Source organism: Pygocentrus nattereri, chromosome 24 (assembly GCF_015220715.1).
Source record: "Pygocentrus nattereri isolate fPygNat1 chromosome 24, fPygNat1.pri, whole genome shotgun sequence".
NCBI lineage: Eukaryota > Metazoa > Chordata > Actinopteri > Characiformes > Serrasalmidae > Pygocentrus > Pygocentrus nattereri.
Window position 1 is genome coordinate 15,681,445 of NC_051234.1, and position 15,641 is coordinate 15,697,085.

General features: G+C 38.8%; 1 protein-coding gene across 2 annotated transcripts; it reads left to right on the top strand.

The window, feature by feature from the left end:
- The first annotated feature begins 202 nt into the window (after positions 1–202).
- fzd6 (frizzled class receptor 6) lies at positions 203–12,132 on the top strand. Of its 2 annotated transcripts, none has more exons than XM_017687316.2 (7): positions 203–526; positions 1,784–2,197; positions 8,354–8,550; positions 8,729–9,743; positions 9,878–10,026; positions 11,006–11,428; positions 11,780–12,132. In XM_017687316.2, exons 2-7 carry the CDS (start codon positions 2,012–2,014, stop codon positions 11,916–11,918), a joined length of 2,109 nt encoding a protein of 702 aa, XP_017542805.1. In that variant the 5' UTR covers positions 203–526; positions 1,784–2,011; the 3' UTR covers positions 11,919–12,132. The 2 variants fall into 2 exon arrangements, with proteins under 2 accessions (XP_017542805.1, XP_017542804.1); XM_017687315.2 differs by having other exon boundaries at positions 203–522.
- Positions 12,133–15,641: the final 3,509 nt, after the last annotated feature.

The following is a 15,641-nucleotide window of genomic DNA, read 5'->3' on the forward strand; positions in this document are numbered from 1 at the left end:
CACAGCCCCCCGCCCCCCGCCATTTTAAAAACAACCTTAACAGCCATGCACGAAATGATTTTTAAATGTTGTTATGTGTGAATTCATACAACTTTTATAGGTTCACGTAGCTGTTTCTTCTCACAGTTTTCGCGGAACCTCAAACAGTTTTTTTTGTGAAATGGTCTACCTGGCATTCGCTTTGTTAGTATGCGCTTTCTGCGCATGCTCCTACCTAAAATCTTGGGGAGTGTCGTTTGAGTTTTCACGTAACCTAGCTAGCGTTAGACGTGTAAATCTTACTTATCGTCAAGTCATTATTACCTGGGTATGACATACGGATCGTAGTATCTGTGATGATTTTTCGTTGCTCAAACGGCGCCCCTCGATAGAGTTCTCTTAGGAAGCCTTTAACTCCAGAACTACAAGCTGACTTTTTCCCTGGGCCCTAAGAGAGCTAACTACAAATCTTCTGACGGTGTTTGAAGATTGTTTGGACACTACGCTGAAGTGAACCATGCAGAGGAGAGCATGGGAACTTATGTAAGTACGTAATTCTACAAAATGAAAGAGAATTAAGAGATAACTAACCTACTGATGTTTCGATGTACTCAAGCAAAATACACTTAACCTACAGTCAAGCGAGCTCAACTTGTTTGTAGTACAGTCGTGGCTAGCTATTTTCGCTAACGGTAGCTAACTAGTTAGCCTTTCATTGGGAGATTATTAGAGCCCAAAATGCTTCAGCCTTTTCTCTTTGAGCTGGCCCACTTTGTAAAGACTGTGATAATATATGCGGGAACAAAGAAAGCGTTTCCTGACTGACTTTAACTAACCTAACCCAGGTTAACTTTTTTAAATCGACTAAGCCAGTTTCGTAGCGAGTACTGATGTACGAGTAAGCGCTAAAAACAAGCCATGCTATTGCGGGGTGTTCGAGTGGTGTCGGAAGCTGGGAAACACAAGTTTCCCCACCTGTAAATTGTACTTGAACGACCGACAAAGTTGTACTTAACGTTATAACTGGTAAACTGGGGCTTCTAGATGATTACGAGATGTGACGTATAACACGACCGTCAACCTTTTACACGAGTAAAAAGACGCTAAACTTATAGTGCATGTGAAAAATATACCCAATGCGCTTTTTATTACATCTGTGTGCTTTTCAATACAGCAAAGAAAAGCAGGATATGTAGTCTCCGTACCTTCCGGCTTCCTTTCCCCGTGTGGTAGGTTAGGCGTTTCTATTAATGAGCACCTGAACAGAGTTTAGTCTTATTGACTAGTTAACCATCCGCTATACATAGCCATCAGATGAGGACCCGAACGTAGCATAATAATGTTTACCTGGTTTAGGCTACGAACAGCAGACCTCGAGGCGTGGACTGAAATCAAACTCCGTTACATTCCACCGGTCACAACTGCATGTCTGCACCAGCAAGCCGCCGTTAGGTTATATGTGATAAAATCGTATCGAACGAGCACAATCTCGGAAGAGGATACCATGCCGTAATTTTTCTCTTTTACATCTGGAATTAGAACATTTTGATCGCAGAGACGATTTGCTTTCTTTTTACCTTATGGAATCTATAAACTTAACACGATGCACACATTGACTTAAACTTTGAGTCAACTTCATTTTATAGAAAAGGTATTTCCTGAACAGATTTTTCTTTTAGTAGTGGACGTATGACGGGTTTCTTAAAAATGCGCAGTGAATTGTTTAAAATGTTAGGTCTCCCAGCGTGCCTGTTGCTGTGCAGCACTAGTGTAAGTTGTGTGACCTGTTCAATAACTGTTTCAGTGTCCCTTGTAAGTCGGAGTGAACCGCATGAAAAACAAGCCACTTACCCCAAAGCCGGTGGTGGCATGTCTCCATGGATATGACCCATGATACTGTGGATTTTGGAAGAAGTGGACCAGCCCAACTATCTGTGACCTAAGCAACACCCTCTTCTTCATTGTATTGCTGTTGAAAGGAGGAATTTCGTTTTGTGGCAGCAGATCGGACAGTGGTGGAACAGCTGTTACAATGCCAAGCTGTACTTGGATGTTGTTGGGTGTGTGTATGGTGTTGGTGGACTCATGCCTGGCTCACAGCCTGTTTACCTGTGAACCAGTGCGGGTGCAGTGGTGCCATGGCATGCCCTACAACATGACCTTTTTCCCCAACATGCTTGAGCACTACGACCAGGACATTGCTGCTAATAAAATGCAGGTAAGGTCCTCCTCTGGCTAACCTCTTTCACGGACATTTGCACTCATTTGATTTTACTTGCATTACTAAAATGAGCCTGCAAAATCCCTAACTAGCGTGAGTAGTGTTGCACTGTATTAGCTCTTAGACGTCTAGATGTATAGATGTTGTTTTTTTGCTATATTGTTCATATGTAATTACAACATTATATAATTTTATTGTTACAAATTACATTTTCATTCCATTGACATTCTGTATAAAGACATTTTTTCCCATTTGTGTCAGTGTCAAACAATGACAACAACACAGCAAAAATATCTGCAAACAAGCCTGTGTACAGAACAACTTATTCAGCACAATCAAGTCATAATAAAATATCTCCACTTATATGTAGAATGATGCTCTAAATATTATGACAGTCTAAATAGGCAAACACAGTGATACTGCAAGCATAATGTAGGACTAGGGCCTAAAACCATGGTCACAGATGTTTACATCTGACTGATATTTTAAACCTATATATGATGCACTTATTGTTTTTCTTTGTTTGTATTCTGGAACAGCAAAAAGTTTAAATGGCTTTGGGCTTCTGCGCTACATTGTGTCCATGCAATGAATTTTTTTCACTGCATTTGTGAACTTCCTACATTGTTACAGGATCTCACAAAAGTGAGTACACCCCTCACATTTCTGCAAATATTTTATTATATTTTTCATGGGGCAACACTATGTTATATCTAAGTTTCATTTCTAAATTTGTCAGTGAACAGCTTGTATAGCAGTACAGATTTACTGTCCTCTGAAAATAACTCAACACACAGCCATTAATGTCTAAATAGCTGACAACACAAGTAAGCACACCTCACAGTGAGCCATCCAAATTGTGCCCAATCGTTGTCCCTCCCTGGTGTCATGTGACTCAGAGTTACAAGGTTCCAAGTGTGAATTGGGAGAAGGGCTGTTAAATGTGGTGTTTTGGGTACAATTCACTCATACTGGATATTCAGCATGGCACTTCATGGCAAAGAGCTCTGTGAGGAAGTGAGAAATAGAATTGTTGCTCTCCACAACGATGGCCTAGGTTACAAGAAGATTGCTAACACCCTGAAACTGAGCTATAGCACGGAGGCCAAGGTCATACAGCGGTTTACCAGGACAGGTTCCACTCAGAACAGGCCTTGCCAGGGTGGACCAAAAAAGTCCACGTCTTCAGCGTCATATCCAGAGGTTGACTTAAGAAATAGATGCATGAGAGCTGCCAGCATTGCTGCAGAGGTTGAAGAGGAGGGAGGTCTGCCTGTCAGTACTCAGACCATCGCCACACAATGAATGGTGAGGAGTACCATGACGACTGTCTCTTGCCTACAGTCAAGCATGGTGGTGGTACCATGACGATCTGGAACTGCACGAGTCCTGCTAGGCTTCCGCCCCCACCACAGTACTGAAACAGCTTTGTTAAGGATCACCAATGACCTTTTGATGGCAGCTGATTCTGGTTTTCTCACTATTCTCATCCTGCTGGATCTCAGCGCAGCATTTGATACTATTTCTCATGATATCCTTCTGAACAGATTAGCATCCATCGGTATTAGTCAAACTCCGCTTGCATGGTTTAGTTCATATCTTTCTGGCCGCACTCAGTTTCTTCAGTTTAAATCTCATTCCTCTAGTTTGTTTCCTGTTGCTGCTGGTGTGCCCCAGGGTTCCGTACTAGGGCCCCTTTTATTTATTATTTATTTGCTCCCCCTTGGCTACATATTTCGCAAATATAATATCAATTTTCATTGTTATGCTGATGACACCCAGCTCTACATTTCCTCTAAACCTACTTCATCTCTACCACCTTCCTCCATTTCGCACTGTCTGATGGAAATTCAGTCATGGTTTTCCTTTAATTTTCTTAAACTCAATAGTAAGAAAACAGAAGTTTTACTTGTTGGCACTCCTTCCACTTTAACCAAATCTCCGAATTTTCCCATTATTATTGATAATTCTCATGTATATCCTTCCCCTCAGGTAAAGAGTCTGGGTGTCATACTTGATAGTACGCTTTCTTTTTCATCTCATATTAATTCTATCACCCGTTCTGCCTACTTTCACTTGCGTAACATTAACCGACTTCGTCCCTTTCTTACTTCTCATGCTGCTGCTGTCCTTGTCCATAGCCTTATCACATCCAAGTTAGATTACTGCAACTCTCTTCTGTTTGGTCTCCCGAATAAGACTCTCCACAAACTGAAACTTCTCCAGAACTCTGCTGCCCGGGTCATTACTCGTACTCCACCCAGAAAACACATCACCCCGGTTCTGCAACAGCTCCACTGGTTACCCATTGAAGCTAAAATTAATTTTAAAATTTTAACTCTCACATTCAAATCCATTCATAACCTTGCTCCTCCTTACCTGTCTGAACTGTTACACATCTCTACTCCGTCCCGTTCCCTCAGATCCTCATCCTCCACCCATCTTTTTGTTCCTTCTGCCCGTCTTGTTACTATGGGCAACAGAGCCTTTAGTCGCTGTGCCCCCTCAGCTTTGGAATTCCCTCCCCCCAGTTATTAGGAATGCAGAATCTCTTCTCTCTTTTAAATCTCTATTGAAAACATACCTGTTTAAGCAAGCATATTCTCTTTAAACTGGTTTGTTGTTTTACCGTGACTCTTTTAGTGTTGTTTTATTTTGACGTATTCAAATGATTGTTGACTCACATGTATTATTATTGTTGCTTTTTCCTGTTTTGTAAGGTGACCTTGGGTTTTTGAAAGGCGCCATGAAATAAAATGTATTATTATTATTATTATTATTATTAGGACTGAGGAGCAACCTGTACAGCACTGGTGAATTCTATGCCCAAGAGGGTTAAGGCAGTGCTAGATAATAATGGTGGTCACACAAAATATTGACACTTTGAGCACAATTTAGACATGTTCACTGTGAGGTGTACTTACTTGTGTTGCCAGCTATTTAGACATTAACAGCTGTGTGTTGTTATTTTCTGAGGAAATCTGTACTGCTATACAAGCTGTACACTGACTAAGTTATATCCAAGATTCATTTCTATAGTGTTGTGCCATGAAAATATATAATAAAATGATTGCAGAAATGTGAGGGGTGTACTCACTTTTGTGAGATACTGTATATGTTGCTTGCTATGTTTCTCTGTAAGGAGATACAGGAGATCTAGCCCCAGTTTCTATATTTTATAAATGCTTATGTATTAATATGTTAGTATGTTTTCTAAATACTATTTTTTGTTAAGGTCTAAATAGCATTGTGTTTGCTCCAATCCTGTGACTCTTGTTTTGTGACTCTATTATCATGTTACATACTGAGCAGATTAGTAATGGTTAAGCTCTAGTTGTTTCTCACAGTTTTCTGTGTGATAAGCATATAATGTCTCTAGTTATATTCAGAGAATGTGCTGAAGCTTTAGATAAACTGTGCTATAATGAATAATCAGTAGTTTTTACTGCAGATTAAGTATTTTTGACTAGAAAAGGAGCTCACCTGACTATGTCTAGCAGAGTGAGTTTCACACAAGCTTTGTGAGTGAGAAGTGCTGAGAGACCAGGCAACTTCTTTTGTTAGTTTATCAAATAATGGGAGTCAAATAACGGTGCAACTTGGGCCGCAGGGGAAATGCATTCATGGCATTATTGTTCAAGCCTTTGATTTGAAAACTTGAGTAAAAAAAAGAGTAAAAGAAAAATATGCAGAACCACCTAGTGTCTCTATGTATATATATTTCTAGGCACTTCACAATTTGATCTCAGTTTGATTGAAGTACCAAGAAGCAATTACTATTTGATTCTTAAAACATCATGATTTTTTTAATCTCGTATTTGTCCATCTTCAGAAATATAGTTAGGTTAGTTTAATTTAAACGTAACCTACACACAGAGCACTTGTTAGGCCTACAGACTCACGTTTCTATGTTTCTATGTTTCACCATTTTATATCTATAAAACCTAAAAAAGCTAAAATATGTCAGCTCAAGATTTTTGTTCATTTTAGAACATTGTATGCCATATGTGTATAGTGTTGAACCGCTGCCATTTTCCAATATATGTCCTATACATGTATGTCTAAAATAGGGCTAGATATTATCCCCAATTTTTATGCCAATACTGATTACTTTGGTGAATATTCCAGAATGATATTTTCTTGAGACCTTTTAAATACAAAAAGTTAGAATCACTCATTGTGTTAAGTATGTATTTTTAAAAAATAAGCTTGACTATTTAAATTAATATTTACGATAAAAAAATCTGGATTTACATAGAGAGATTTACCTCACTGACACATGTAGGCTTTGCGCACGGATGTTTACATTTTTAGCTGCTTGGTCTTTTTACTGTAATTAAACAAAACATCCAGTTCAAATGTTCCAGTCACAGTGCTGTACACAGAAGTCTCAGAATTTGAAGACCAAAATATTATTTTGATGATGTCAAATTTTTCAACACACAAAATTATCTGTATTGGTATACAAACCTAAAGTGGGTGTAACTTAAACAAGAAATGAGTGTGAAGTGCTGGACGAGTGTTTATTTACTGATGGCATAGCATCACTGCTGGATGCAGAGTGCATTGTGATCAATAGAGCATTGATTGTGCAGAGTTTAAAACTCACCAGCCTAGATTTTTGAACGTGTATCCTTATTGACTCACTGGTGCCATTAAAACTGTCTACTTAGGTATTGAAATTTCAGTCCTTTAAGGATTGCTATGCAGTATGCGTGGTGGCTGAAGTATGAAGGTTATGCAAGAGTGTAAGGGCCAACTCGGAATGGCTTTGTGCTCTGTGGATCTGTTGTCTCTCTGCAGTGAATAGGAAGTTCACTCCACCCCTTTCCTGACCATGGTGTGATTTTCAGTGTCGCCTTGATGAAACTGCCGCTGCTCTCTTCCCTCCATTTGCTCTTCCTGCACTGTAACAGTCAACAATAACATACCTCAAAGTTGAGGGGAAATTCCAATTTTTAAAAAGTTCCACATAATACAATTATTGAGATATGTACAAAGTCATTCAGAGTTAAGTGGTGAATTTGTAGAGAAAGTTACCGACTTGTTTTTTTAATTAATTAAAATTTTTTAAAACCAGAGGTAGTAATTGTAACTAAGAATTACAATATCAACAAGGCAAATATAATGATTTTATTTGTTTAGTGAATGTACAGATGTCTTTTTTTAAAATATGTAAACGTTGATAATGATCAAATAGTGGTAAATCTGAAACCATAAACTGTCTTTGGAAACTATTTTGCTTTACAGTGCTGTGCATGTACAGAAATTGATTAAATTAATGGATTAAAAAATGATTGAATAGTTTTAGGCCAAAATCCTACTTCAGAACTATTGGAAAACAGTGTCTCAGGCATTAGGGATCATATTCATTTTATGTAAAAGCTGTGAGGTATTAACCATGAACTTCTAGCTCACCACTGTGATCAAGTTTGACTCATTTCTCTAGAATGGTGCATTGCAAAACCACTCTGAATGACTTTATGTACTTCTTGATTTAATCATGTAGAAATTTGGAAATATCTATGGAATTGTTCTTTAAAATGTTAATGTAGCTAATCATCTTTTTCCAAATTTCACATTCACTGGCCAACTTCAGTCATCTATGTTCAACAGTCTTTTAGCCATCTACAACAAGCATCAGTATTTACTGGGAGCAGCCAGGAAAATGTGATTTGAGGATAAAATGAAAAGTAACATGTTTAATTTATTATGTGTCAGAATTTGTGGACAGAGATTCCAAAATTTGTGTTTGCGTAAATTTGTCATGTGTAGGCAGAGTCTGGTTACAAAACAGCTCGGAGTGAAATGGATATTTGTTTTGATTTGCTCTGGGGAGTTAATTGTTTATAGCTTTATGAGTTGCTTTTTTGGATTACCAACAAAATCTTTGACTTTTGACCTACAATTTAGTGAATTTGTGAAACATGAAACATTTAGGTTGTCCAGGAGCTCTAATACACTAAAATTGCTCCAGATTATGCCATTTGTTTTGCTGTACCAACCTCAGCAGATATTTTAATGCTTTGAGCCTCATTCTGATACATGGTTTTTGCTCCTTACTGTCATTTCCCTTGTGCGGTACCTCCGTTAGTGTTCTTTTTTTTTTGTGTGTGTGTGTGTTCATGGGTTTCACTGTCTGTGTGTTTGCAGCATTTCATGCCGCTGGTTAATCTTCGCTGCTCCCCAGATGTGCACCTGTTCCTGTGCCAAGCTTTTGTTCCAGAGTGCACAGAGCAGACACGAGTACTGCGACCCTGCAAGTCACAGTGTGAGCGTGTCCTCTCTGAGTGCTCTAGAAACATGGATACTTTTGGTATTACCTGGCCACAGGAGTTGCAGTGTGACAGGTGATCAACCAAACACACACTTATGCATTACTGTTTCTTCTTGTTATGTTTCTTTTTGTATTTTCATGCTTTAAACTGGGAAGAGATTGAGCTGCTCAGTCCTGGCATTTATAGTGTTTATACGTCTTAGTTCTTTTTTATGAGATGTCCAAGTAAATTTTATTCCCTTTTCTAATAGGTTGGAGCCGTGCCAATCCTCTATGCATGGCTCTGATGTTCCACAACTAAAGGACACGACCACATCTAAAAGCTCTTCATCAGCCAGTAGAGACCTTGGCTTCTGGTGTCCACTGCAGCTGAAGACCCATCCTGGACAGGGCTCCTCCTTCCTGGGTGCTCTGGACTGTGCTGCCCCATGTGACAACATGTATCTCAAACCTCATGAGATTGAATTTGCCAAGACCTTTATTGGCATCTGCTCCATTGTCTGCTTGTGCGCTACACTCTTCACCTTCCTCACCTTTCTCATTGATGTCAAACGCTTCCGCTACCCAGAGCGGCCAATTATTTTCTATGCCATCTGTTACAGCTTTGTGTCCCTCATCTACTTCATCGGGTTCTTGTTGGGCAATGAGTTGGCCTGTAACAAGCCAAGCCTGCTGGGGGCAGTGTCCACGGTGGTACAGGGCAGCCAAAGTAAAGGCTGCACGCTGCTCTTCATGATGCTCTACTTTTTTTCTACCGCTGGCATGGTCTGGTGGGTCATCCTCACCATTACTTGGTTCCTGGCAGCAGGACCCAAATGGAGCTGTGAGGCAATCGAGAAAAAGGCTGTGTGGTTCCATGCATCAGCCTGGGGTATCCCTGGGAGCCTTACTGTCATACTGCTGGCTCTCAACAAGGTGGAGGGTGATGGGATCAGTGGTGTGTGCTTTGTGGGGTTGTATGACCTGACCGCTCTCAAATGGTTCGTGTTGGTTCCACAGGCTCTGGGAGTGCTGGCTGGGCTCTCACTTCTCCTAGCTGGAATAGTTTCACTGAATCATGTGCGACAAGTGATCCAACATGACGAGCGCAACCAGGAGAAACTGAAGAAATTTATGATACGCATTGGTGTATTTAGTGGTCTGTACCTGCTTCCTCTTCTCACGCTGCTCGCCTGCTACCTTTATGAGCAGGTCCAGCGCAGTACCTGGGAGAATACATGGATCAATGAGCGGTGTCAGGAGTACAGCATCCCTTGCTCTTACAAAGTAAGATCTAGCTGCCTCTTATTCTCGATTAGATTAACCTCTACGCTGAATAATAAATAAAAACAAATTAATTTCCCAGTCAATGTGCACATTCTATTACTAATGCTGTTTGATATATTATGTTTATGTGTCAGAGAACAGACCCTTCAAGGCCAGATTTGTCTCTTTTCTTGATTAAATACCTGATGACACTGGTAGTGGGCATTTCAGCAGTCTTCTGGGTCAGCAGTAAAAAAACCTGCTCAGAGTGGGCCTATTTCTTCAACAGGACACGCAAAAAAGAGTGAGTCCACTTTCGACTTCATAGCAGTTGTCATCAATGATGCACTGAAGCTTGCTTCAGAGAGCAGGAGTGTCAGATATGTCAAATACATTTATCACATCTACAGAGCACATTTGTGTGATACTTAAAAATGTGTTAACTTTTTTTAACAGACCAATTCAAGACTGTAATTTTCTATGTAACATAGGAGTCTTTCTGGTGGTTTGACACTTTTTTTTGTTGTTCGTGCAGTTTCTGTGCAGACAAGGTTTACATCTACAATATCTTTGTTCACTTCTGACATGTAAACTAAATAGTTCTGTCCAATGACAGGCTGGTTTCATTCCTTTTCTCTACTAAAAGGTGAGCTTTCCACCTGTGTGCTTTAAAGTATTTTTAATGTAGTCTAGTTGGAATTAGTCTCCATGCTTTCTCTGTACGAAGAGTCTACCATCAGTTGAATGTTGTGCTAAAAGTGTTTTTTTTCCTGCAACTCATGTTTTTGTTTAACAGTTTATGAAGTAGCATAAACACACACACACACACCTTCTAAGCCACTTATCCTCCTGGATCGTGGGGTGAAGTAACAGAAGTGCATTAACGTTTAGCAATGCAAGTTCACATCTACATTTAACTGCCTGGTTAGTCAGGTCCTGTACTCTTAAAGCAAAAGGGAATCTTCCACCGAGCCTGCATTCTCCATTCTTTTTTGCTTTCTGGGAATGTTTCACCTGCTAAGTTGTTGATACTTTTCAATGTTCTGATCCTGGCACTTTAAAGCTACTTTTTGGCATGATTTGTTGAAGAACAGCATAAAACTTGGTTTTGAAGTTTTAACTGGGCAGTTTGGTCTAAAATCTGTACAAAACTAATTTTGGCAATAATAGTATTGATCATGCTATTCATATAGTTAATTAGATCTTGTGATATCAGTTGTGGTCTTATAATGACAGTTTTGGCTCCTATTATTTCTGTCTGTCTCTCTCTCTCTCTTCCCCAGCCCCATCAGTGAGAGTCGTCGTGTTCTGCAAGAGTCCTGTGAGTTCTTTTTAAAGCACAACAGCCATGTACAGCACAAGAAGAAGCACTACAAACCCAGCTCACATAAGCTGAAGGTCATCTCCAAATCCATGGGCACTAACACCGGTGATCCAGCAGGCACATCCACTTGCCATGACGGCTTAGCTGTTCCTGTCACTAGTAGCAACCACTACATGCACACCCATGGGTCAGAGTCAGACCCAAAGGGCTCTTTTGAGGCATCTGTGCGGGAGCAGGGGGAGCAATGTGGCTCAAGAAGGGGATCCAGTCGGGGCAGCAAGGAACGGAGCAGAGGGCTGCAGGCAGACAGACGCAGCAAAACAGGAAGCTCCAGTAGAGTTAGCAGTAGGACAGAGAGCCTTCGTGGGGCTCCTGACGGCAGGTGAGTTCGACACAACCGCTTAAGGAAAAAACATTAGTCATGACAAAAGAGGTTTAAACATGGTCGTATAAAACTGTTCAAACCTCGCTTGCCAGACAGACTAAGCCTGTTACTGAGTAATTTACGCTGTTATTCTGCTTTGAAAGTTACTTTTACTTTCCAACAAGGCTTAACCTATACCCTGAAAAATGTCTGCTTGTATGGCAATAAAACAAGGCAGGAGCAATTTTCTGATGCTTTTTTAGTTTGTTAATGTTCTGATGTACTGTTAGCCAACTTTATATTGGCTTTCATTTGCATACTGCGGCTGTCATTGTCTTATGAACATCTTTGTTTGTTTTCTGTTTGAAGGATAATACCAAAAAATGACTTGCCACAGGAGGTGCAGTTGGCTATTGGTCATTCTCCTTTCCAGGACCCCATCCAAAGCTCTGCCCCAAGATCTGTAGATGTGGCTACAGAACAGAGCCATGCCAGGGACAGTGCATGAGAAGCGCACATATAAAGACCCTTATGAATAGTCTCATTTGCCTATAGCCCTCATAGTGATGGCAGAAAAAATCTGTTGTGACCCTGCTGAAAACCACTAAACACTCTTGATTTAATGCATACAGTTTATTTTGCTAAAAAGAAAATCATAGGACTGTTCAGTTCCCTGGTATAATTACTGGTATTATAATAAATGATCAGATGTTTGCATGTAATGCAAAGTTTGTGTTTACTTTAGAGAGATCCACCCATCCATCCATCCATTTTTTAAGCCGCTTCTCCGTCAGGGTCGGGGGGGGGGGGGTGCTGGAGCATATCTCAGCAGTCTTCGGGTGGAAGGCAGGATACACCCTGGACAGGTCGCCAGTCCATCGCAGGGCAACTTTAGAGAGAGTACTGAGAAAAATAAATGAATAAACCACAAAACTACAAATACATATTTTTGTGTGTGTGTGTGTGTGTGTGTATATATATATATATATAAATAAATATATGCATGTAATAGATTTAAAATTTTGTGGCTTATTTATTCATTTATTTTTCTCAGTAGTTTCTCACATCACTAAGCACTTTATTTGAGACACCTGCACACCAGAGTACCTGCCAGATGGGGTGGTTTGAGTAATTTTATAACTGCTGATATCTTGGTACTTTCATGCACAACAGTCACCAGAGTTTAGTCAGAACAACAACTGGCTCTTCTGCAGACAAAAACATCTTGTTGATGAAAGGTCAAAGGAGAATGGTCAGACTGGTTCATGCTGACAGAAAGGCTCAAGTAACTCAGATAGCCACTCTAAAATTATCTCAGAATGAACAACACTGAACCTTGAGGGTTTGATGGGCTATAACAGCAGAACCATGTTTTGTCAACCAAGACCAGAAAGCTGAAGCTGGATAGAGCACAGGCTCACCAACCCTGGACAGTTGCAGATTGGAGAACCATAGCCTGGTTTGATGAATCTTGATTCCTGCTAAGTCACATACATGTTAGGATCAGAATTTGGCACCAACAGCATGGAAATATGGACCCACCATGTCTTATGTCAATAGTCCAGGTTGGTGGAGGTGGTGTGATGGTGTGGGGAATTTTTCTTTAGCACACTTTGGGCCTGTTTACTGTATTTTCTGATGGCTGTTTCAAGCATGATAATGCACCATGTCACAAAGCAAAAGTTAACTCAAACTGGTTTCTTGGACATGAAAATGAGTTCAGTGTTCTTTAGTGGCCTTCCATTGTCAGTTTTTAATCCATGAATCCATTTAATCCTTGAATCTCCTAAAACACACATACAGACACAGACAGATTTTTATAGAAATTTTTAATGTCATTAACCAGTAGCTGTTTTCATGTGACCTAAATTAAACTCTTTTTATACGTATCATTATATGTGATTTTGTACTTTGATATCAGTCACCATCATGGAAATCCAAACCCAGGTTCCGTCCCTGATCTTTATGTGGAGGTCTGCCAGAGACATTATGAAATTGTTTAAATGGGTGGAATAATATGTGTAGTGGTTAAATAGCAAAAATTTGTTTAGCATATGATGTAAGTAAAGAATCACTGGAATAACTTAACACTGTGGGTGTATTAGTCTTAACACTGTGAGTTATTGAATCCTACTAGTCCTCTTACTCCATTCTGAGTGGTTCAAGGCAACAAGCAACTACTTTTGTTATTCAGTTCTGTTTTTTAAACATTTAAAACCAAGTTGTTATATTTCTGTAAAGAACTTATTATTTTTGCCAAGATACTCCATTATTTTGTTGTTTTTTTAACTGATCGGTAATGTTATTATTATTATTTTTTTTACATTTAGATTACCTTTATATCTTATATCTAAGAGAGACTTTCAAGCTAACTTCAAGCAAAATGGTTCCCATAACTTTTTTTAGAATATGTGCTCTGCACATTTTAGTGTTTGTTTAGCATACTTAGCTGGATTAGGAGTGGATAAGGGAAAACACTGATATACGCTAGGCAGGCATACTCAGAGCGTTTTGAACCACTTGTCTAGTATGTAGTACAGCTGGCCAGGCTGATATCAGCTCTGTATTTTTTTCCATTTAGATTTCACAGGAAATTACCTAATGCTTTCAGCAATAATAGCTTCTTCTCATTATAAGCAGCCTTAAGAAATTACAGTGTCTTTTCTAAGTCAGTTGTTCTTATGAGTACAAATTGCATAAAAGCTTCCAGGTTGTAGCTTTGGGAGTTAAGATGTGTTATGTCTCTGATGATCCATCACAGGCAGTTTAATCCTAGATTATATACGTTTCTGCTTTTCTAGAGAAGTTCTGATCACCAAGCAGTGATTAGCCGTTTCTAGAGGCTCTCTTTTTCTCTTTTCTAGAGGCTCTCACCTACATGAACTCAGGAACAGCCTTTTTATTTACTAGTTAAGTATGTGGACATGGTTGTAGAACTATAGCTTACATGTCTCTTTTTTTTAACAAATACGTTACCATGTTATGTGTATGTATGTGTGTATGTATGTATATATATATATATATATATATATATATATATATATATATATATATATATATATATATATATATATATATGAAATATATTTGGATTTTTTGGGAAAATAATGGACCTCATTCACCAATATCTTGTTTTTCTCAAGATTGTTTTTGAGAAAAGTCTTAGGAAAAAGTCTGCAGATTAATGATGTGTTCTTGAACCGCAGAATTGTTCTTACCTTTGTGCTCTTGAGTGTGTGTAGATTTTGTAGAGCCATGCGTATGAGGGTTTAAGAAGACATTTCTTCTTGAGAATGGTTGGTGAATGAGGCACAGTGTTCTTGATTACATTGTGCAGTATTTTCATAGTTTCTCTTTCTTATTTTTTGTTCTAATCATTGGATCATGTTATGGTTACATATCATGTGTAGAGCCTTTAAGATGTTTAAAAAATGAGAGGAGCACCTCCAGTGTTTTTTTTTTCTTTTTCTTTTTATTAAAGGGTTTTACACTAGTTTTCCACTTAGATGTAGCTTTTGTGTTAGGATTTCTGAGATTTTATATTTAACCGTTCTTCTATGCTTGATTTTTGTATTATCATAGCAAGCCTAAGAATATCTAGCATATGTTTTTAAATTTTGTTGCATTTGTGTTCATTTTAAGAACCTGTTGCTGCATGTACCGATGTATGCCTCAGTTATTTAATGGCATTTAATCCTTAATTATGAGTAAAGTTTCAAGCAGAAATGGAATAGTTTTGATGTAAAAATAAAGAATGAGTAAGTTTTGGATATTTAATGCAAGTACTGATTGAGAACCAACAATGTTTAGCCATATCAAACTGTAAACGTTATGTTTTTGTAAAGATAGAATAGAAACAGATGGAGTATATAGAAACACGTTAGAATCTATGTAGATATTAGGCCTATTATACAATAAATATAGAAGGCCTGTTGGTCCTTTATAAAAGTACCAGTGTGGAAAAGATATGATTTAAACTTGTTTTTTCACATTGTATTCAGACTGTTACAGTGATGTAATTTTATGTCCTATCACCTTAAATAAAAAGCCACATTCAATCTTTTTAACTTTGAGCACCATTCCTGCACATGTGGTTACAAAGCTGAATTGAAAAAAAAAATCTCAATTGCTTATATATTTAGTACTTCAAAAGCATTGTCTTTGGGCTGTTACTGAGTGCTCTATTATGGAAAGGGCAGGCTTAACCTTATCTTTAGATGTATAAATATTA

What these genes read in the sequence shown, in the direction of transcription:
- fzd6 (XM_017687316.2), top strand. Translation starts at nt 2,012, where the DNA reads ATGCCAAGCTGTACTTGGATGTTGTTGGGTGTGTGTATGGTGTTGGTG. An exon ending in CAGGAGTTGCAGTGTGACAG is followed by an intron (nt 8,551 to 8,728) that starts GTGATCAACCAA and finishes CTTTTCTAATAG; the next exon opens with GTTGGAGCCGTGCCAATCCT. An exon ending in GCATCCCTTGCTCTTACAAA is followed by an intron (nt 9,744 to 9,877) that starts GTAAGATCTAGC and finishes TTTATGTGTCAG; the next exon opens with AGAACAGACCCTTCAAGGCC.